Source organism: Bos grunniens, chromosome 10, assembly GCF_055505025.1.
Source record: "Bos grunniens cultivar Pamir isolate PY7600 chromosome 10, Bosgru_T2T1.0, whole genome shotgun sequence".
Lineage (NCBI taxonomy): Eukaryota > Metazoa > Chordata > Mammalia > Artiodactyla > Bovidae > Bos > Bos grunniens.
The window spans coordinates 57,967,140-57,990,838 of NC_141174.1; the positions used below are offsets into that span (position 1 = coordinate 57,967,140).

Below are 23,699 nucleotides of genomic sequence, written 5' to 3' on the forward strand. Positions count from 1 at the left end.
TCATGCTTGTGTACCTTTGAACAGGCTGTTCCTTCTGCTTGGAGTATGCTTTCTTTTTTCTTTTCGTTTAACTTGAAGTATAGCTGGTCTACTTTGTTATGGTGGTCTCTGGTGTACAGCAGAGTGATTCAGATATGCATATATATTAATTCTTTTTCATATTTTTCCCATTATGATTTATTATGGGATGCTGAATATAGTTCTCTGTGCTGCACAATAGGACCTTGTTGTTTATCCATTCTGTATATAATAGTTTGCATCTGCTAGTCCTGAATTCCCAATTCAACCCTCCCTCACCCTCCTCCCCCTTGACCACCACAAGTCTGTTCTCTATGTCTGTGAGTCTGTTTCTGTTTCATAAATAAGTTAATTTCTATATATTTTTTTAGATAATGCACATAAGTCATATCATATAATATTTGTCTTTCTCTGATTTAGTATGATAATTTCTAGGTCCATTTATGTTGCTGTAAATGGCATTATTTCATTCTTTTTATGGCTGAGTAATATCCTGTTATATTTATGTATTATATTTTCTTTATCCATTCTTCTGTCAGTGGACATTGAGGTTGCTTCCATGTCTTGGCTAATTGTAAATAGCACTGCAGTGAATGTTGGGGTGCACATATTTTTTCAAATTATAGTTTTGTCTAGATATATGCACAGGAGTGAGATTGCTAGATCATATAGCAACTCTATTTTTAATTTTTTGAGAAACCTTCATACTGTTCTCCTTAGTGCTACACCAATTCATAGCATTTGTTATTTGTAAACTTTTTTATTGATGGCCGTCCTGACCAGCATGAGGTGTTACTACATTGTAGTTTTGATTTGCATTTCTTTAATAATTAGCAGTGTTGAGCGTCTTTTCATGTGTTTGTTGGCCATCTGTATGTCTTCTTTGGAGAAATGCTTATTTTAGGTCTTCTGCCTATTTTTTGACTGGGTTGTTTGTTTCTGTTATTGAATTGTATGAGCTCTTTATATATTTTAGAAGTAAAAAGCCCTTGTCATCACATTTGCAAGGATCTGCAATTGTTTATGGTTTCCTTTGCTGTGCAGGTAAAGTATGCTTTCTACTCTTTTCTTTGGAAACTCCTTAGATCCACTCCAGGATGAGGTCTTCCCTCTTGCCTCTAGCAGTCACTCCCTGGACAGGGTACTTGCAGCCCTCTGTTCATCTTTGTTATAATTTGTTTATCAGTTTGTTTCCTAATCTAAAATGAAGTTTTCCAAGTAAGAATATAAACTTTGTGTTGACTCTACAAATATAGGATATCTGTATTTTTTCTGAGCCTTAGTAGTTTTCCATTTTATTACTCTGATGAATGGGTTTGTGAGTGTTACAATAAGGACCATGTTTAATAATGAAGGCAGTAAAAGTCTGTTACCTAGAATATAGTGACTCTTATTTACGTTGTTGGGTTTGCCTAATGCTGTACCTTGGTGAGAGATTTTTAAGGACAGAGTTCTTTCCAGTATTGAATGCTCTAATGCCTTTGTAAGTTATGATGCTTAGAAAATTTAACTTTTCTGTCCCTTGAAAGATGAATTGCCCCTCTCAGTTTCTATAAAATTTTGTGAGCCCTGTATCCTAAGTATGTTGTACAAAATTCTAAATTTCATAGACTGTTGTTATTTGGTATTTTCATTTTTGTTGCTCTGTATTAGAGGAGCTAAGCTAAGTAATTGTTGAAAAGTAAAATATAGTTTAGCAAGGCTTAACTGCATTATGATAGGTATTTCATTTCCACTTCAAGAGGATATTTGTACTGAAAAATTAGAGCCGTTATGGTGCAACTTGAAGCAAAAATTTGTTGTATAAAACTAGGGATTTACCAAAACAACTGTACAAATCCAGATCTCAAAGACAGATTAAAAACTCTTGAACAACCTTTGTTCTTTTTACAAAAGATGAGTTTGCTTTACCAAATACTAAACAGCAAGTACAATCTTTCTTTTCTGACAGAGCACCTCAATTTTTGACAGAGTTCAAATGTCTAAATCCAAATTAATCACACTGTAAAATTTTGAAAGAGTTTACACACGTAGTCAAAGATCCTTTTGTCCAAGGAATCCTGGTAAATCGGAGAGAACCATAAGACTGCAGACAGGCAAATGTCCACATTTTCAAAATGGTAGGCCATCAAATTTAACACTAATCTTCAGCGAAATCCTAGAACAAAATGTTAAACAGATAGTTTGTGAACTATTGACATTCACTCTTCTTCCTGGTCATGCCAAAGCTGCTTTGGAGTAGCATTGAGTCATGAAAAAGAGCATAAGCTAGGGAGTCGGACATACTTTGGTTCAAATCCTGACCCTGGTACTTGGTAACTGGGTCATTATGGACAAATCAATTACCCTTCATGGGACTTTATTTTCTCTTCTTTTAAAAAAAAATTTATTTATTTATTTTAAAACGAATTTTATTAATTTATTTATTTTTGGCTCTGCTGGGTCTTTGTTGCTGCACGGGCTTTTTTCTAGTTGCAGCAAGTGGAGCCTGCTCTCTGGTTGCAGTGTGTGGGCTTCTCATTGTGGCTTCTCTTTTTGCGGAGCGGGGGCTCTAGGGCACACGGGCTTCAGTAGTTGCGGCCTGTGGGCTCAGTAATTGCAGCTCCCAGGCTCTAGAGCACAGACTCAGTAGTTGTGGCTCATGGGCTTACTTGTTCTGCTGCATGTGAGATCTTCCCAGATCAGGGATAGAACCCTTGTTTCCTGCTTTGGCAGGTGCATTCGTTACCACTGAGCCACCAAGGCACCAGGGAAGCCCAGGCTTTGTTTCTTTTCTATCAAACAAAGCAATCATCTACTTCATAAGGGTATAGGAGATTCACAAGATACCCTATGTAGAACTCATGGCGCACAGTTAGATAAGTGCTGATAATCTTTCCTTCACTTGTCCACGCTTCCCTTCACCCAATGTGATTTAACCTTCTGTGCTTCTATTACTATGATTTTTACTGTTTTAAGCTTCTTTGTAGTCCTTTCTTCATGGATTTAAGCCTCTAATGTTGATCATCCTTACTTTCTTTCCCCAGCTTTCTTCTTTTTGTTTTTTCTTTTCTATCCTCTATCCCTAAGGTATCTTATCCAAGTGAGCTCATGCCCTGACCTTTCTCCTGAGTTCCAGTTCTGTATATCCAGCTATCTACTTAAAGCTCATATGCAAAGTTTAACTTGTTTTCTGGTTCTGTCATTCATTGCTGTTGTTTTCTTCTGTCTCTTTTTGTCCAGAGAAAATGGCACCAGAAACCTTGAAGTCAGCCCAGATTTTTCTTTACCTCTCTGATACTGAGTCACTCACCAAGTCGTATTAATTCTACCTCTAACTCATTCCTTTCTTTCCATGACAGCTATTACTGTCTTGGTTCAAGCCATCATTATATCTTATTTGGTTTACTATAGTTGGTTTCTAACTGGTATCCTTCCTTCTTATTAATCTCCCTCAAAGCCAAGGTAACCATTTACAAAAGCTTATTGGACCATATCTCATTTCACATGCTAGTAAGGGTATGCTCAAAGTCCTTCAAGCTAAACTTCATCAGTCCATGAACTGAGAACTTGCAGATGTACAAGCTGGCTTTAGAAAAGGCAGAAAAACCAGAGATCAAATTGCCAGCATTCATTGGATCATAGAGAAGGCAAGGGAATTCCAGAAAAACACCTGTTCTGCTTCATTGACTATGCTAAAGCTTTTGGCTATGTGGATCACAACAAACTGTGGAAAATTTTTAAAGACATGGAAATACCAGACCGCCTTACTTGTCTCCTGAGAAGCCTGTGTGTGGGTCAAGAAGCAATAGAACCTTATATGGAACCAACTGACTGGTTCAAGATAGGGAAAGGAGTACATCAGGCTGTATACTGTCACCCTGCTTATTTAACTTCTGTTCAGGGTACATCATGCAATATGCCAGGCTGGATGAATCACAAGCCAGAATCAAGATTGCCAGGAGAAATATCAACAACCTCAGGTATGCAGATGATACCACTCTAATGGCAGAAAATGAAGAGGAACTGAAGAGCCTCTTGATGAGGGTGAAAGAGGAGAGTGAAAAAGCTGGCTTAAAACTCAGCATTCAGAAAACTAAGATCATGGCATCTGGTCCCATCTCTTCATGACAAATAGATGGGAAAAAAAATGGAAACAGTGACAGATTTTATCTTCTTGGGCTTCAAAATCATTGCAGATAGTGACTGCATCCATGAAATTAAAAGACACTTGCTCCTGGGAAAGAAAGGTATGACAAACCTAGGGAGAGTATTAAAAAGCAGAGACATCACTTTGCTGACAAAAGTTTGTATAGTCAAAGCTATGGTTTTTCCAGTAGTCATGTATGGATGTGAGAGTTGGACCATAGAGAAAGCTGAGTGTTGAAGAATTGATGCTTTCAAATTGTAGTGCTCGGGAAGTCTCTTGAGAGTCCCTTGGACTGCAAGATCAAACCAGTTAATCTTAAAGGAAATCTACCCTGAATATTCTTTGGAAGGACTGATGCTGAAGCTGAAGCTCCAATACTTTGGCCACCTCATCCTAAGAGCCAGCTCTTTGGAAAAGACCCTGATGGTGGAAAAGACTGAAGGCAAAAGGAGAAAGGGGTGCCAGAGGATGAGATGGTTAGATAGCATCATTGACTCAATGGACATGAATTTGAGCAAACTCTGGGAGACCGTTAAGGACAAGGGACCCTGGCATGCTGCAGTCCATAGTGTTGCAAAGAGTTGGACACAACTAAGCGACTGAACAACAGCAACAGCAACATTGGATTGTATCACTTTCACGCTTAAAACCCCACAGTGACTTTTTAACATGACATGTAATTTCCCACCACTTCCACCATTCCCTTCTTGCCGAACTATTGTAGTTCCCTCTCTAACCACGTCTTTGGTATTGCATCTAACTAAAATAACCTAATTTTTCTTCCTTGAACTTGCTCCTAAAACTCAGCTGAAATATCACCTGCTTCTCTCCCAGGTGTACAGAAGTGATTAGCCACTTCTGTGCTTACCTCTTTTTGCATCCTTTATATTTCTTTAATTACCTGTTCACATTTGTTTGCCTGTCTGGACCTAGGGATAGAAATCATATTAAGATTAATCACTTGCCATAATATAATGCTTAGATTGTAGTAAGTATTTACCGTTTCTGAACGAAGAGAGGAATCTGGAAAAAAAAATAATAATAATGCTTATTAGAAGCCAAGTTAAGTTCTAAAACATAGCACTCTAAACTTTCTTTTCCCAAAAGAGTTCTTGGATGGGTAGATTGGAGTGCCTTGATTTCCTCAAGATATTTGAAAAAGCCTTTATGATATTTTGATGACATGTCAGTGAAACAGTGGACAGGATGGTGATACAGTTGGGTGACTTTATAGTTGGCTGAAAAGCTCCAAATTTAAAGAGTATTGGTCACTGGATGTTCCCTCGGATAAAGGTGGTATACCACAAGACTCTGCCTTTGGTCTAGTCTTGTTCAGCATTTTCATTATAACTTGTGAATAAATAGAGAGTATATATATAAATTTGTGGGTGATATATTGTGGTCAAGACTTTTTCAGTTGTGTTGGAAACCTGGCTCAAGCTAGTTCAAGCAAACAAGGGATTTATACGTTCTCACCAGTGGAGTTTTTTAGTTTCTGACAGGGGTTCAAATAGTGTCACTGGGATTCTACCTTTGCTCATCTCTCTGTTCTACTTTCTCCTAAATTGGCTTTATTCTCAGACAAGCCTTTTTGAAGTATTAAGGAAAAATGGCTACTAGCAGCTCCAGGTTTAATTAGCTCTTCCAGCTTAAGGGACCAGAGGGAAAAAGAATCTCTATAACCTGTAGAGGGATTCCCTGGTTGCTCCAATGGTAAAGAATCCTCCTGCCAATTCAGGAGACCCAGGTTTGATCCCTGAGTCGGGAAGATTCCTTGGAGAAGGGAAGGGCCCCCCACTGCAGTATTCTTGCCTGGAGAATTCTATGGACAGAGGAGTCTGGTGGGCTACAGTCCATGGGGTCGCAAAGAGTTGGACATGACTAAGCGAGTAACACTTTCACACTTCCATAACTTATGGAGAACCTATCCTATATAGTTAGAACATTTACTGTGTCTTGGGCACTATACACTGTATACTAAACTTTATATTCAGTTGATTGCTACATTGACCATAGGAAGTACAGGTATACCTCCATGTTTTTACAGAGCTGAGATTTCATCCAGTCTTTTAGGAAAATGAGCATTTATAGCTTAAAACAGTTACCTGCATTTTTGTTGCATTAGAGATAAGGCACAGAACTGTGTGTGTAGTGCACTGCAGTGCGCCTCACAGCACAGGCGCAGCTGTGGGGCACGGGCTTAGTTGCTCTGCAGCATGTGGGGTGATCTTGGACCTGGGATCGAGCTCATGTTTCCTGCATTGGCAGGCAGATTCTTTACCATTGAGCCACCAGGGAAGCCCCTCAGAGACGTCTTATCCTTAGCAATTTGAGACACATAGGCACTAGAGAGACTGATCCCCCCCACCCCAGTAAATAAAAGCTCTTTGGGATTCTCAGCTTTTTATTAATCTTTTTATTTTGAGATAATTGTAGTTATAATAAACAATTCATAGAGATCTTGTGTAACTTTTACCTAGTTTTCCCCAATGGTAACTCCTTGCAAAACTATAGAACCAGGCCACAATAGGGATGTTGACATTGCTGCAGTCCACCTATCGTGTTCAAATTTTCCCCGTCTTACTTGAACTCATGTTGTGTGTGAGTGTGTTTAGTTCTGTGCAGTGTCATCACATGTCTAGTCAGGGTATCTGCCACACAGTCAAGAACTGAAATCTTTCAGTTTTAATTTCTAACACAGTAAATATCAGTAGATATAGCCAGCATAGATAAAAGCTGTGTAAGGTTCTCAATTTTAAAATCTGTAAAGGTTTCCTAAGACCAGAAGTTTAGAAACAGCTGGCTTAAAGCAGAAAGAGTCCTTCCCATTTCGCCTTCCCAAGCTACTGCAGAGCGCAGTGTGGTTTGTGATGTCTCAGTTAAAATGCTCATAGGACTGTCGATGCAGGCGATAATTAGGTTCTTTAGTACAATTTGTCCATCCATATTAGAGGATAAGTTGAGACTCTTCTTTGACATCTGTGATTCTGAATGATTCAGAGAAAGGTTTAGCTTTCTGTTGTGTTTACTTAAGCGGGAAGAGAATGGAGTAGAAAAGACACGTTCCAGCCGTGACTTTTTAGGAAATAAGTAGGTAAAAGGAGGTAAGACATGTGTTCAGGAAGGGAAGTAGTTGTAGCCAAAGGATGAATTTTTATACAATCCTTTATTCTTGAGAGCCAATTCTAGTGCTTCCCTTGGAACATTATAGGAATGGAAGGGCAGGGATCATCAACCTTCTGTGGGAAAAAAACTGTAGTCAGTTTCAGAGGTAGTTCTTGGGTCCCTGTGGTAAGTCATCACAGGGGATAGCTGTGCTGAAGGAAAACAGGTGAATTCAAGCAGGCAGGAGATTGCAGTGAGAAGACTTGGAAGAGCAAAAGAGACGCTGCATTCAGCAAAAGCCTTTGCCACTGCATTGGACACTGCCATATGATTTGTGTTGTGTGTTGGTTTTGCTTATAACATTTTTTTTCCTTTGTTCAATTCCCAGCATAATTTATTCAGTCCCACACATTGGGAGTTTTAGAAAGGCTTGAATATTAGGATCGTTTGATCTGATATCTCCTCCTCTTCACTAGAGGTCTTTAGGGTCTGAGCCTGAGAGTCTCTCTACAGGAATCATCACAGGAGAATTCCCTATGGCTAATCTGTAGTCTTCAAATTATGTGTTGACTGCACTTGCATTTTCTAGTGCACATTGGAACAGCCTTCACTGCTGACCTTGACCAGGTGCTGACTGGTTAAAATTGAATGCGAAAGTAAGTCTTCTATGAATAATAGAATATGTAGCTTCTAAGAGCTATTTGATGTTTGGCAGTGATGCCAACTACCACAGCTTTTGCTCTTTTTTCTCCTTGTCTTGTGCTTCAAAATGTTCTGAAGTTAACCAGAGTTACAGTAAAATTCTTCAAAGCAACCCACGTGAAATCTGGAGGTTCAGGAAACCAGCAAACCTCTTTCTCCCCACTCTGCCTTCCTTTCCCCTCCCCTTCCCCCCTCGCCCCTTCCTTCCTTCCTTCCTTCCTTCCTTCTTTTCTCTCTTCCTTCTTCCCTCCCTTCCTTCTTTCCTTTACTCGGAGAGATACTTGGAAAGATACTTAATGTTTGAAAGGGGCTATTTTCTCCTTCACTAATAGTTGAACCTTAAGCTGTTTTGGGATTTACAAGGAATGTTCTGTTGTGTCCTGAGAAGAGCTTCATGGAGAGGAAGAATTTGGACTTCTGCCTTCATCTTCAGTTATTCCATGATTTCCACCACCAGCCTCTAGCAATAAGGATCCTTCAGAATAAGAAAAAAAAATTCTAAATTTTTAAAAATACTTATTTATTTGGCCATGTCAGGTCTTAGTTGCAGCACATGGGATCTCTGTTATGTTGTGCAGGATCTTTTGTTGTGAAGCACAGACTCTAGTTGTGGTGCGTGGGCTCTGGAGTGCGTGGGCTTAGTTGCTTGAGGCATGTGAAGTCTTAGTTCCCCAACCAGGGATTGAACCAGCATCTGCTGCATTGCAAGGCAAATTCACTGGACCACCAAGGAAGCCCCCCATATTTTTTTTAAATACATTTATTTATTTATCTTTGGCTGCATGGGTCTTCAGAGCTTTGCACAGGCTTTCTTAGTTGTGGCGAGCAGGGGCTGCAGTGGCTTCTCGTTGCAGAGCACAGGCTTCGGGGCACATGGGCTTCAGTAGTCTCAGCACATAAGCTCGGTAGGCTTCAGGGCACATGGGCTTCAGTAGTCTCAGCACATAGGCTCAGTAGGCTTCAGGGCACATGGGCTTCAGTAGTCTCAGCACATAGGCTCAGTAGGCTTCAGGGCACATGGGCTTCAGTAGTCTCAGCACATAGGCTCAGTAGCTGTGACTTGTGGTCCCTAGAGCTTGCAGGCTTCAGTAGTTGTGGCCTGTGGGCTTAGTTGCTCCACTGTATTTGGAATCTTCCTGGACCAGGAATCAAATCCTGGTCCCCTGCTTTGGCAGAAGGATTCTTATCCGCTGGGCCATCACCGAAGTTCCAGCCCTAAATTTAAAACAAAAACAAAAAAAATACAGTAAACTTATTTTATCTCAAATTGCCAATCAATAGAAGGCAATTCAAATAATTTGAGAATTTTTCCCCCTGTGTTTTAATTTGTTGTTGTTGTTCAGTCACCAAGTCATGTCCAACTCTTTGCAGCCCCATGGACTGCAGACACCAGTCTCCCCTATCCTTCACTATCTCCAGGAGTTTGCTCAAACTCATGTCCATTGATTCAGTGATGCCATCCAACCATCTCATCCTCTGTTGTACCCTTCTGATGTCCTCAATCTTTCCTGGCATCAGAGTCTTTTTTCTCAATGAGTTGGCTCTTTGCATCAGGTGGCAAAAAAAGTATTGGAGCTTCAGCATCAGTCCTTCCAATGAATATTTAACTTGAGAAAAATATAAATAACACAATAAACTGATAAATGGGATATTTTTAATTACTTGGTTTTTTTAATAATGTGTGTTAGTCACTCGGTCATGCCCGACTCTTGTGACCCTTGGACTGTAGCCCGCCAGGCTCCTCTGTCCTTGAAATTCTCCAGGAAGAATACTGGAGTGGGTAGCCATTCCCTTCTCCAGGGAATCTTCCCAACCCAGGAATTGAACCCAAGACTCCAGCATTACAGGCAGATCCTTTACCATCTGAGCCATCAAGATGGCCTTATGAGCAAATCAGGTTTGCTGTACTGTATCAGGGTGAGTACTTACATTTGTCCATGAATCAAGAACATACATTACTGTTAGTATTACTAATGTCAAGTCACTATAAAATCTTGAAGAACCTTTGGAATTATTGAAGAAAGAGGACTGATTTTATTAATGTGTGTGTGTGCATGCGTGCCGAGTTGTGTCCAACTGTTTGCAACCCCATGGACTGTATGTATATGTAGCCTACCAGGCTCCTCTGTCCATTGAATTTTCCCATCAAGAATACTGAAGTGGGTTGCCATTTCCTACTCCAGTGATCTTATTAATGTAGTATTTAGTATATTTAATGACATTCTACTTTCTGCACAATCTTTTCTGATTAATCTGAACACTCATCTAACCATCATCCCCAATAATCTTTCATTCTTGGATAAAAGGGAGTTTCTGAGAGCTACTGAAGTTATCAGTAGAACCAGCTTCCTTTCTGCCTTTTGAGTGTGAAGGTAATGCTATCAGACTCATATTTGTGAAGGAGAGAGTCTGTCCCAAATACTTTTTCACTTCATTTTCTACCCCTAAAGTTATGTTGCAGCCTTTTCCTCCATTAGTGCCTCTCAAGTGTGGGAGGCAGCTCAAGTCAGTATATAATCACTTCTTGCAGGGCGATTAATGGCTCTGGCCTTTCTTTATTCTCCCAGTCCTCATTTCTGTGTCACCTGCCTATCAGCACTCAGATCCCTAATAGGTGCTATTAGGCTAATATCTAAAGGTGAATTGAAAAGAAGTATCATTAAAGATAAAGGACACGAAATACTAGGAAACTTCAGAGATCTCCATCTTTACGTTTTCTGTCTCTTCAGGTTTCTCTTTCGTTGTGTTGTTTACCTTCCTGTGTCAGTGAGCCCCTGGAGCCACGGTGGCACTTCTTAGCATTTCAGAATCTGATTGGCCAGCGTTTACTGTTGTCATAGTTGTGAAGGTATTCAGTGACCCTAACTTTTCCTATTTTTATTCCTTATTTTCCCTGCTGGCATCAGTCTTTTGACAATCCCTGCTTTTTGCATCCTAGGTATACAGGAAAGGTGGCAAAATGAGTCCTTTTTTGATTTTTTTTTTTTTTTCCCCTTCCTTTTTTGATTTTTATCCTCTCCTGGAGAGTGATAAATGAAGCTATGTTTGTTCCAATGAGAAGTAGAATTTGAAATCCCACAAAGTCACCTAGTTTATTAGATGAATATCACAGAGCTGCTTATTATGCACTATGGCTTAATGTAGATTATAGATGTGACCAAACAGTAATTAGCAGAGCTAGAGCTGTAATTAAACATTATTGTGCTGCTCTGTGATTTCTCCTTAGATTTCTGTTGCAAAGTAGAAGGAAATTGAACAGTAGTTCCAAATCCAAAGGTGCATGTTCTCCCTTCTCCTCATTCCCAGAAATCCTGTTTTACTAATCAAATAGTTAAGTAAAGTCATCCTCACACAAACAGATGCTGAGCTCTACTTAGTAACTTACTAATAACTTCGATTATTAGGAATAGTTTGATGTGCACACACACATTAATCAGCTCCTCATGTATTAATTCTGTTATTCTTAGTGATCAGTTCAGCTAAGTTTCTTCTCTTCAGATATTTAGGGTTTAATTTAACAAGCTGCTTGAATACAACAGTGGTGTTTTGTGCTTACATCTTAGATGTTGTTTTCTGAATCTGTCAGTATAGAATTGGGAGCTTAGCTTTAAGTCCAGAATGTCAGTAGCTTATCTTTTCCCTGGCCTCCCAGCAGTACTGAATAAATTAACAGGAAATGAAACCACTTCTGGAAAAGAGCTCTCTTGATGGCAGAGTGTGTGTAGGTGACTCCCTGGGGACTTCCTTCTCTGATTTGGATTGCTGCCTCAGCGATGGGACAGGTTGGCAATAGCTCTCTTGCTCAAGCCAGGCAGTCAGAAAGTTCACAGGAGTGACCTAGAAGGTTTAGGCCGATTTCTGTGTTCAAGAAAGAGGACTTTGCAGGAATTTCTCTTGCTAGTAGAAGAAAGGTATAGAAAAGGGGACAAATTCTAAGCAAAGGAAATGCACATATTAACTAACTCTGAAGTTACTTCTATCTCAGTTCTTCCCCAAGAGAAAGATCCGAGAAACAGGCGAGGCTAAGAGTAAAGATGATCTGAATACTCTCTAATTTCCCTTTCTGATAATTCTCATGGGTGAAATCTCTAGGAAACTTTCTTTCCAAAGGGTTAATGAACCATCATCTAAAAGCATTCCTGAGAGGGCTTAATGATTAGATCCAGAGTCTAGCACTACACAGGAGTAGTAGGAAATCCAGTTTATTTTTTCTGTTGTTCTTACCTTCAAATCTGTGCTTAGAAATTTTAAAGAGTTTTTCAGGGATCTAACACATCCCAAGAAGTTTGTCAAATTGAATTATAAATGCCTGATTTTCAGGAGTACAAAAGACCAAAAATGCCTCTTGGCATTTATCATTATGCAGAAGATTCACTGGACAGGCTTCCACTTTCATTTAATGAAAAGGGTGGAGTTAGGAAAGTACAGGGTGGATGTGTGTAACCACAAACAGATAAGGATAATGTTTTGGCAGCTATTCAGGGACCAGAATTAATCAGAACCAGTGTTTTAGCATTCTGTGGACTCTGATAGTGATACTCTGCAAATATCACTTGATTTTCAAGCCAAGAAGTCAGAGCTACTTATAGAGAATGGATTCAATACCCAGACCTTGGCTTCCAGGGTAGTGTTTGAGGCCAGGAAGATGTTTGTGTGTGCATGTTTGTGTTTAAAATGAGGGAGATGGATTATAGGTAGAGTGGTGGTCATGCAGTAAACTACTTCAGGACCAAAGTCCTGGCGCAGAACTGTGCAGCAGCTTTGATAATGGGCACATGAGTGCCTCACTCTGAACGTGGGCCTGCTGAAGGAGTATAGTCAACCTGGTCTTTCAAAAGGGAAAGAGTGTCCCAATATTTGACTCCTCTTTTTTAGGTCTTCTGATTGACACCGTTTAGTTAGGATGTGAAAGTGAAAGTGATGTCGCTCAGTCATATCCGACTCTTTGCGATCCCATGGACTGTAGTCTACCAGGCTTCTCTGTCCATGGGATTTTCCAGGCAAGTGTACTGGAGTGGGTTGCCATTTCCTTCTCCAGAGGATCTTCCTGACCCAGGGATCGAACCCAGTCTCCTGCATTGCAGGCAGACGCTTTACCCTCTGAGCCACCAGGGAGACACTGGTGGAGATACCAGGGAATCTGCTAGTTAGGATGTGGGCACTATTAACTCAGAATTGGTACTTTGTCAACCTGATAAATGCTAGTGTTTGAAGAATTAAGGGATTATTGCTCTTCGTTACAACTTTTAACTCTAGATGTGTTAATTTCTTCTTGGAATCTAAGTAAAACTGCATTCTTGTGAGAGGGTCTAGTTTCGGTGGTAGAGATTGCTGGTTCTCCTGAGGTGGGGGCTGTGCTGGGTCTCGTTGCCACAGGCAGGCTCTCTCTAGTTGCGGGGAGCAGGGGTTACTCCCTAGTGGTTGTGCATCAACTTCTCGTCGCGGTAGCTTCTCTTGTTGCAAAACATGGGCTCTAGGGTGCCCAAGTTTCAGTAGTTGGGGCACACGGGCTTAGTTGCCCCACAACATGTGTGATTTTCCAGGACCAGGGATCGAACCCATGAAGTCCCAGACTGCTGGTTCTTGTGTTTGACTACTCTTATGTATGTGTGTGTATTCAGCTTCATGTGCAGACTGCTGTGGATTGGCTTCTGGGTAGTAACAGTACCTCCTGTTTCTTCTCTGCACATCTGATGTTAGATTCACACTCTGAAATGTGAATTGTCATTAACCTATCATTATCGTTATCATTGTCATTAACCTATCGCTGTTATAATCTCTATGGGTTAGAAACCCCCATCAGCCCTCCTGTAACTTTTAAGTACATTTCCTTCTACCCAAAGATGAACTAAAGCTCCAGTCTTCCTGGAGTGGCATTCCTAGGATCTGGATGTTTCTCCATCTCTTTATCCCTGTATGTATTCTTGGACTTTATACCTGGTTAATGTATTATTTGTTGAATGATAGGTTGCAGAGAAGCAGAGTGGCAGCAGTAGTACATGCCTCAGAAGCTGAACCTTTCTTTCTCATCAGTCTGTGTGCTGTCTTCTCTTGCTGTTGAAGTCTGGCCCTGATTCTCTTTCAGCAGATTTTTAAGAGAGACAATTTTTTTAATACACTTTTAGCCAGGCACAGTTTATGAGGAGGGCTGTTAATAAGAAATAAAGCTTCTCCTAGCCCAGGGTGCACTCGGATTTATAGTGGTATCATGAGCTAGAACTTGAAAATAAGGACTAAAGTCTTATATTTAACGCCCTCTGCTTTCTGGCAGGAAAGGATGTAGGACTAGATTAAATGCAGAGAAGCTGTTTCCTGTGAATGCTCTCCTTGCAGCTCATCTGCTGCTCTCTCTCCCCACAGATGGAGTCCCCTGTCTCCACACCGGCAGTGCTGCCACTGCACCTTTTGGTGCCAGTGGTCAGTAACGACATCTCATCCCCCTGTGAGCAGATCATGGTGCGCACCCGATCTGTTGGGGTCAACACATGTGATGTGGCTCTGGCCACAGAGCCTGAGTGCCTGGGCCCCTGCGAACCTGGGACAAGTGTCAACCTCGAGGGCATCGTGTGGCAGGAAACCGAAGACGGTAAGTACTACATGTGGCTTTCCTGTACCTTCTCAACCTGCTTCTGTCATCAAGGACTGATGGTTGTAAATAATACCAAGTATTTATTAGGAGTCTCATATGACCATCGTTTGCTGGTGATGCCTACCCAGAGGATTATAGCAAACTTCTCTGTAAAATTGCTTAGCTTCTGGAGATTGCCAGTTTTTTTAAATTAATTATCTCCCCTTCATAGCCATTCAATAGTGTTGGCCTTGGTACTTAAGCAGTCGTTTGATAGGTGCTGGCCATATAACTCAAACTGTATCTATACTGTTTCCCTCTCTTATCATTTTATATGGGAGAATTTGAATATACATGAACTTTTGGGTCAGGCTTGAAGAGAAAAAGTAATAAAAGGGCAGCTGTGGGAGTCAAGGAAATGGAAAACAGTCAGTCTTGACTTAGTATTGACTCATTGAATATGCAAGTCTTGCCTTTTTTAACACCTGGAGGCACAGCCAGCTCCTTCCTACTAGTTGCCTCATTGCCCAGCCACCCACACCACTTTATGCATCTGTCACTTAGTACAGATTTTATAGGCCCAGGCAATAGGGAACTGTTTACATGGTCTTGTTTTCAGGCTTTCAGCAAGCAGTTGGCTCACTGTAGGGTGCTGCTGCTTGGATGTTCCGCTTGTCCCTGACAACAGAATCTCTTCTGTTTTGAAAGTTTGTTAACCTGAAAAATTAGGGGTGCAAAGGGACTTAACCAGATATTTTAGATCCCCTTGGTACCATCTATGGCAATTTGATTTCAGTATACATTCTTTTTATAAAGAATCCAAGTCCTTGTCGAAGAATGTGTGGTTAGAGAGGCTGGGCCTCAGAGTCCCATCAGGTCTTTGCATCAGTAACCAGGCTTTCAAAGCATCACCACTCTGAGGAGTTTAGAAGCCCAGAGGAGCACAGCTAATTATCTCTGATTATCATAAGCTATCTTGTCAGTCTGCCCATGGAAATTCAGGCATTTCATTTTAATCATTCCAGTAAAAAAAAAAAAAAAAAAAATTCTGTTTCTCTAAATATTTTGTTGTGATTCAGTTTTCCATGCAGTAGGCACTGATGTGATACAGGTTAAAAATTCTGTGTTATTGGCTCTCTTGTTGTTAGCAATATAGTAAAGTTTCAGCTTTCAGAATAACATTGCTGATGAGGTTTTATTGTGTGTCTGAGACCATAATGCAAAAAGAAGAAGAAAATAATCCCATTGTGTTAGAAACTGTGAAGAGAGAGGTTGACCTAGAAGTTGACACTGTAAGTGTGTATACAGTATACAGTCTGGAAATCACAAGTGGCTATCTCTGATTTTAAAAATGTCGTCTGCCTATGGCCATGTGTCTGAACAGCCAGAGTCTGTTGGAATTACAAACATATCCAGATCACAGCTCTGTGCCACCAAGCAAACTTCAGGGCCTATTACTTCAGTATATTGAAGATAAAAAACATCAATCTCTTGCCAATTTACTGTATTCCACCCATCTTTATAGTAGTGATTTTCTCCAAGGGCAATATACTTTTCGTGTATGTAAACCTGATAAAAGCTGTTAGAATGAAGCTAATAACCTTTTCCCTCTCCTGAGAACAATGGTTACCTTTTTATCTGGGGATTCTTGTTCTCCCTCCCTACTAGGGGGATGTTAGCATAGATTTTTTTTTTAATTGTTTGTTATGAAAGACTCTTGGCTGTCACTGGCAGCCTATTAGCAAGTTCCCCTGTCACACACTTTCAGTGCACCCTGTGTACTTTCACAGCACTTGCCACAATTTGTAATATTGTGTATAATTACATTTTTCTGTTTTTAAAACATATTATTTATTTGGCTGTGCCAGGTCTTGCAGCATGTGGGATCTAGTTACCTGAGCAGGGATTGAACCCAGGTCCCTTGCACTGGCAGCACGGGAGTCTTAGCCACTGGACCGCCAGGGAAATCCCAGCATTTTTCTATTAATGTCTATTTCTTCCAGTGTTCTAAAAGTTCTGTGAGCTCAGGAACTGTTCTTTTCTCACTATTATATCCCCAGTACTTAATGCCTGGCACCTGTGCCAGGCTCTCACAAATATTTATTTGAATGAATGGATGCTTATACCATCTCATTGTCATTTCTGGATCTATGTTAGGATATATGTACTAGATACTTTCCAGAATTCTATACCTTCTCTGAAACTCGGAATAAATATTATTTTCACCAAGTTTAAGATCATTCTAATTTATTTAAACCTGTAAGATGTTAGTTCTCTTACTTTTAATACTGTATTTTTCCCCACTTAACATATTGTGTTTCAGGGCTTATTCTTCTCTTCTTTTTCTTTCATCCCAAGGGAAAGAGAACTGTTCTCGAGTGACACACTCTACTCTGCTTTCTGGCCGTCCCAGAGGGCCTTCACCTGTACTGTCTGTTGACAAAGGTCTGAATTGGGATCAGAGCTGGTTCACATTCCTTTTCATCTTTAGATAACAGAGATTTCCTGCAAGGGTCATTCTTGGCAAATCTAGAAGACCTAGTATACTGAGTCCGTTTCCAGTATATATATAGTAAGAACTATATATATGTACTTTAAAAAAAAAAGTCCTGCCGTGTAGGTTTCTTGTCTGCTACCCCAGTTTTTTATACTTTCTGTCTCTTTGCCCAGCAGACTGCTGTCTTCAAACTGAAAAGCCCTTCTGCCTTAGAGAGAAACTATAAATGTTTGGGCTCCGAGGGGAATGGAGGGTCCTGCGCTCCCTGTAGAACTGAGCCCCCTTGCAGAGAACAGGTGTAGGGGTCATGGCCTGAGTTCTTCCTGATTTCTTTGCTTACCTGTTCTGCATTGTTGCTTCTTTCTTTCCTATTTCTCACTGTAAACCTTACCTTGGAGGCATTTTGAAATTCCTGCAGATCTCATCTCTTTTTAGGTTGTTCGTAATTCAATCGGCATCTACAAAGATCCTCCTTAACTAGGCTCAACTTTAGGACTATTAAGAAGACCCAGGTATAACCTGGACTGTGTTGTCTTCCTTTGGTTTTTTGAGATGTATTCTTAGCATTTATGCAGAGGTCTGCTTCTCCCTGATTTCACCTTGTCCTACCTTACTTCAAATCAAAATAACAGGTCCCAAGTCTATTTCTGGTTCACAAATGTTACCTTAACCCACGGTCCTGGAAACAATGTATAAGAAACCTCAGTGTATAAGACCATATACTTCTGTTGAGGCAAAATTGCTTACTGGCTTCTATGGTATTTTAAAGAAAGGCAGAGCTGACTTATTAGATAAGAATTCCAGAAAGTGCTACAGATTCTCCTTTCTAAACTGCAGCACTAGGTCGAAGGCCATCACTAGTGATATATTTTACTTTGGCAAATGTGCTTTCTAGACAAATTTGTGATATACTGGAAAGAGCCCTGGAGTGAAAATCAGGAGACCTCTATGTTTCTGCCACTATTGTTGTGACCTTGGACAAGTTTCTTAACTTCTTTGGACCTTAGTTACCTCATATCTTAAGTATAGTGGAATTGGATGACCAATAAGGACATATCCAAGCTTGTTATTATAATTTATGGCTTTAAACCTTGAAATCAGCATGGATTCAATACTAGTTGACTATGGCATCTTGAAAATGAATGGTTTCATATGTCAATCATGAGAGTGAAGACTGAAAAATATTAATACCATTGATGAAATTTTATTATACACTTGTTTATATAGAACAGAAAATTAATCTGCTTATCTTGCCAGTCTCAAATTCAGGAAATCTCCACCTCCCATTTTTCAGCCCCAATCCTAGACTGACAATGAAAGAATTCACAAAACTGAGCTGTTTTTGATGCAAGTTTATGCTGGCTGACATAAAATGAGCTTGCAGTGCTGCTTGGCAATCCCTTCATCTCTCTATTACATTTGCATTCCACAGGACTTACTTCATTCTCAAGATTTCATCAGTCCAATTCATTCTCTCCTTGTGCTCTTAAATAACTAAGATCAAAGCCACCCACCTAAGTTCTCTAGCTTCCCTCCTCTTTATTAAAGTGTATTTTTCTTATGCTGTTACTTCCTTTATCTCTTATTCCAAAGATTCTTTGACTTGACACCTTGAATTTTATCTACTTTTTTCTTCATCTTCATGCTTTCCACTTCTGTTTAAGCTCTTTCCCTCTTCAATACTTCCTTATAGTGAAAATATTTTCCTCATCATTGCTACCCCTTTGAACTACTGACCTCTCCCCTTTTCTTCACTTCTTGCTATTGCTGTTTTCAGTCTCTTTTTACCTGCCCTTTATCATCTATCTTGCCGTCAGATTTCTTCTGCTACCATTTGTCTGAAACATTTCTCATACCAGTGATCATCTGCTTTCCAAAGGTCTGCTCTTCCTAGGTCTTTCTCTCTGCTCTTCCTAGGCTTTTAGAAGCTCTGCTATTTATTCATTCTCTGAACTCACCTCTCTTCCTTTTGTAATATGGAACTTCCCCAGATTCCCATGTTTCTTTCTAAATTGGTCATTCTGCTTCTCTTGTGTCAGTCCCTCTTCCTCCTTTTACTCATTAGGTGGAAACTCCTGATGGGTTTTAGGATGCTGACGTATTGGCCATTTCTGTTTCAGTGTGCTCTAGGGTGGGACCTGTGGCAGCTGGTGCCCGCCACGTCCCTTTTCCTCCAGACAAGCAGCTTTATCCAGAGTGTGTTTTTTCATTTACTGTGTGTGCCACAGTGGGGAAAGTTGAAACATTGAGTTAAGAATGAAGTTTGGCTGCTAGAAACAGAAAATGGTGTAAATGTATGAAAATTCTAAAGGTAGGCAATCTAAGGCTGGTATGATGGCTTCAGTGTAATCAGTGTTCCAGGCTCCTTCAAGTTACTTACTTATTGTGAAATTGCTAATGTAGCTCTAGCTATCACATATACTCTTCAGGCTTGGAAACAAAGGAGAAAAGTAAAACAGCATCTGCCTCCCACCTAATCCATTTCCTTTTGTCAAGCTTTTGAAAAAGTTTACAAACCCCTGGTTTTATGTATTACATCTAATACACTGAAAACCCCATCAGACCACTTAAATTTTTTTCCCTTTCAGTCATCTTTTATACTTTAAAGAATTCAAGAAACTAGTTTATTATATTTACCCAGACACTTCACATTTCTGTTGTTCTTCCTCCATTGCTAATGTTCTGAGTCCCCTCTGTTGTTTGCATTCTGTCTGAAGATTCTCCTTTATTAATTCTTTTAGAGTAGGTCCACTGCCTATTAATTCTCAGAGAATGCCTTTATTTCACTTTTATTCCTAAAAAATTTTTTTCTTATATAGAAATCTAGGTTTACATTTCTTTTAGCACTTTAAAAGTGTTTTACTTCCTTTTGGCTATCATGGTTTCTGAGAAATACACCTTTAAATGTATTTAAGTTGTTCCCCTGTAAGTAATATGTTATTTTCCCCTGGTTGCTTTCAAAGCTTTTCTGTCATTTTCAGCATTTTGATCATGACGTGTGATGTGTCTAACATGGACTTCTTTGGGCTTATCCTGTTTCGGAGTTCACTTAAGTCTGTGAATTTCTTTTTCCAAATTTTGGGGGTCTGACCTTTACTTCTTCATACATTTATTCTGCACCATCCTCTTTCTCTTCTAGGACTACAGTGACATGAATATATGCCACCCACAATTCCTATGTATCTTTTCTCCTTTATTAAATTATAAGATGGTTGAAACCAGAAACCACATTTTATGTATCATTTTATTTCTCCCAAGAACTAATTCAGTCTTTACACAAAAAGTAAAATAATCAGTAAATATTTGATTAATAAAATTGTGCTTGTACCCATATGTTCTAGGCATGTAGGTAAAAATGGTAATTTTTTATTAGCCTCTCGGGCTCATTTGCTATGTATTGATCAAAAATAATGAGGGATTTTGTAAGGTATTGAATACTTTCTTTAAAAAAAAAAAAAACAGTGACTTCCACCTTCAGTCTTTTGAGATTATAAAAGTCAGAGATAGAACCTTCAGACATTTTCAGAGGAAATGGTTTGAAGTTATTCTCTGAGCAACATGAGCATGGAGGAACCTCAGAAGCAGTCATAAGGGGTGAGAGGTGTTGAGTGGGCAGGCTCCAGCTCCACCTCTGCTACCCAACCAGATGCAACCCAGAGCCATTCTACTTTTGGATGATTTATGTGTTAAACTCCTTTGAAAAACTATATTTGAAGAGGATTCTGCTGGTAAAAAAAAAAAGTTTTGATAATCTATCTAGGTTCATCCTCCCATTCCATGTAGAAAACCTGCTTAAAACATCTCTGAAATTGGAAAGACAGAAGTTGTAATGCTGTAAGACCAATTTTTTTTAATGGGGTATACTTTTCGTTTTTAAGATTGACTTAAAAGCAACTGCAGCATGGCGGGGGGCGGGGGGGGTTGTTGCTCTTTGTTGCAGTGTGCAGGCTTCTCGCTGTGGTGCCTTCTCTTACTGTCAAGCACAGGCTCTAAGCCTGTGGGCTCAGTAGTTGGAGTATGAGGGCTCAGTTGCTCCAAGGCATGTTGGGTCTTCCTGGACCAGGGATTGAACCCATGTCCCCTGCGTTGCAAGGTGGATTTTAACCACTGGACCACCAGGGAAGCCCTAAGACCACAGTTTTGAAGTAGGAAGGAATACAAATCCCTGGTATGTCAGAGGGTATGAAAAGGTCTATGATAAGTTTGGCCTGTCTTCCAAAGCTGAATTCTAGCTTAATGATTTGGTGGGTAGGAGAAAGTTCTCGATTTTTGTGATTGGAAAAGGTTTTGTCATCCATGCGCACAAACATGAAAAGGCTGCGCATCCCCAGCTCCACATCAGGGTATATATTTTTAGTCCAGCAGCTAAGAGTGTCTGCAGCTGTTTAAGGTGAGTTGTTCCAAGGAATAATAGTGCTCTAAAGGCATAGTAGTACAGAACAAATACCTCTGAACTAGAGTCTGGAGAGTTGGATTCCAGAACAGATTATACAGTTAGCAAGCAGTGTGATCGTGGATAAGTCTCTGAACTTCTCCTGGCATGAGATTTCTAATTTATGGGACCTTGGGCTAGATCTGTCCTGTCCAGTAGAACTTTTTGTGGAGGAAAGAGACTCTCCAAAATGATAGTCTAGTGACACATGATATTTGAGCACCTGAAATGTGGCTCACTGAACTGAGGAACTGAATTTTAATTTTTATTAAATTTAAATATTCTTTATAGCTAGTGGTTTACCATATTGAACATCATGGGGGCTAGGTGGTCTTTAAATTACAAATATTCTGAAAGTGTATATGTGCTCTGAGATGGAAAGAAAGGTTATCTATGGAGGAGGATGAGGGCAGGTAAATAGGTGACATCTCCAAGACCCCGGGTGATTTCTGTGTACTGTGGCCCCTGTTACCTAGCAGAACAATTGGCCCTGCTTCAGACTCGGTGGTTCAGCCCTGTACTTCGGTCTGTGGGCCGAAGTTTTCTCATTATCAGAGTAGTAGGCAGTGGTTTTGCTTAGCAGGAAGTTAGTTTGCCTGTGGTAGCTCCGCTGAGAACCTGCTTCAGCGCTTCTTTATCCTCATCTGCTTACATATCCCAGCTGTGGGTCTTTGTTGTTCTCACTAAAACGAAGAGGCTGTCCATTAATCTTGCATGAAGATGATAACCTTGATAGTTACCCTTGGTTACTCTGTGATTCTGATATAAGAAAGTATGTATGTGAACTGTGAAATAATCTAATTTTAGATATTTGTACTGAAAAGTTGGGGCTTCCCTGATAGCTCAGCTGGTAAAGAATCTGCCTGCAATGCAGGAGACGCTGGTTCGATTCTTGGGTCAGAAAGATGCCCTGTGGGAACGGCTACCCACTCCAGTATTCTTGGGCTTCTCTGGTAGTCCAGATGATAAAGAATTCGCCTGCAATGAAGGAGACCTGGGTTCGATCCCTGGGTTAGGAAGATCCCCTGGAGGAGGGCATGGCAATCCACTCCAGTATTCTTACCTGGAGAATCCCCATGGAAAGAGGAGCCTGGTGGCTACAGTCCATGGGGTCACAGAGAGTTGGACACGACTGAGAGACTAAGCACAAGCACGCTGAAGAGTTAAGATGGGTCTCAAAATCGCCTCTGATTATTCTTTTTCCTTAGCTTGATTAATACTCTTTCACCTTCAGCCTCGCCTCGGGCAGCACTTACCTAGAGAGAGATGGTTCACAGTGACCGGGGTTTCTCCACTGCTTAGCCAGTTGCTTACCAGCCTGACTCCTGCAGAATCAGCTGTACCCATAGCACAGTCATAAAGAGTCTAGCAGCCATTGTCTGGCACCACAGATCTTCATAGCAACAGACCACCACATGGCAACAGCAGACACACAAAGGAAACATTAGGGAAATCAAGACTTAACTTTCTCCCAGCGCCTCCTATACAGCAAAGCAACAGCCAGCACATTCTTCCCACCTAGCAGTTTACTCCTAGGGGATGCTTTAGGGCAGTTACATGTTTGTACACCCTGATGGATCATGTTATCTGTCCACTGTCATGTATTTGAATCCCAAAGCCCTAAGGAAAAATTTCAGTTACAGACTATTTTTTGAGTTGCATTTTGCAAATTGCAAAATAAACTAATCTCCAAACAGAGAGATTCTTTTGTGCACTCTTACCTACCTCCTCCCTGCCCGCCAGCAAAGGACAATCAGGCAACAAGGTGGCCAGGATTTGGGCTTGCCAGATAGGTAAGAGTTATTTCAAATGAGATTCTTTTGATATTTCAGTAACAGAAGCTTCTCAGATGGGCTGAAAAAAAGACCCATGTTGTTACTAATGCTATCCTTTAACAGTTTAGTTCCTGATACTTCTGTGTAAACCTTGGTAAGTGATACCTAGGCAGTAAATATAGTTCTGGTCTAAAGTGGGGGGCTGATCACTGTCCCCAGCTAATTCAGCTTTGACGTATGATTCCAAGGGAGAAGGACCCTGTTAGAGACCTTCACATTTTCTTGTCCTGTTGATGAGGTTATTTAACTGGTCTGGGATTTAGTTTGCTCATTTGTAAAATGAAGAGGGTGGACTGCATAGCTCTGTGGTCCTTTCTGTTCTGATATTTATGATTCTCTGATCATTTGTGTGGAACAGAAGAGGGATTGTCTTTGTTCATCATTGGTTGTGGCGAGATCTGCTGAAGATGTCG

General features: G+C 40.4%; 1 protein-coding gene and 1 long non-coding RNA gene across 8 annotated transcripts in view; one reads left to right on the forward strand and one right to left on the reverse strand.

Annotated features, from left to right (window-relative positions):
* ZNF609 (zinc finger protein 609) overlaps positions 1-23,699 on the forward strand; it is a 201,072-nt gene that overhangs the window by 131,615 nt on the left and 45,758 nt on the right. For 5 of the 7 annotated variants that reach the window (XM_086321485.1, XM_086321487.1, XM_086321488.1 and 2 more), the window contains one exon: positions 14,315-14,540. In XM_086321485.1, coding sequence (XP_086177611.1) covers positions 14,315-14,540 — 226 coding nt within the window. Of the gene's footprint in view, positions 1-7,784; positions 7,909-14,314; positions 14,541-22,842; positions 23,245-23,699 lie in introns of those variants that run through there. The other 2 variants (XM_086321490.1, XM_086321492.1) reach the window with 2 other exon arrangements.
* On the reverse strand, positions 8,699-22,845 carry LOC147364595 (uncharacterized). Its single transcript, XR_015134745.1, has 2 exons — positions 22,708-22,845; positions 8,699-9,169 (listed from the first exon to the last, which is right to left on the reverse strand). It is a non-coding gene; the product is annotated as an uncharacterized LOC147364595 (long non-coding RNA).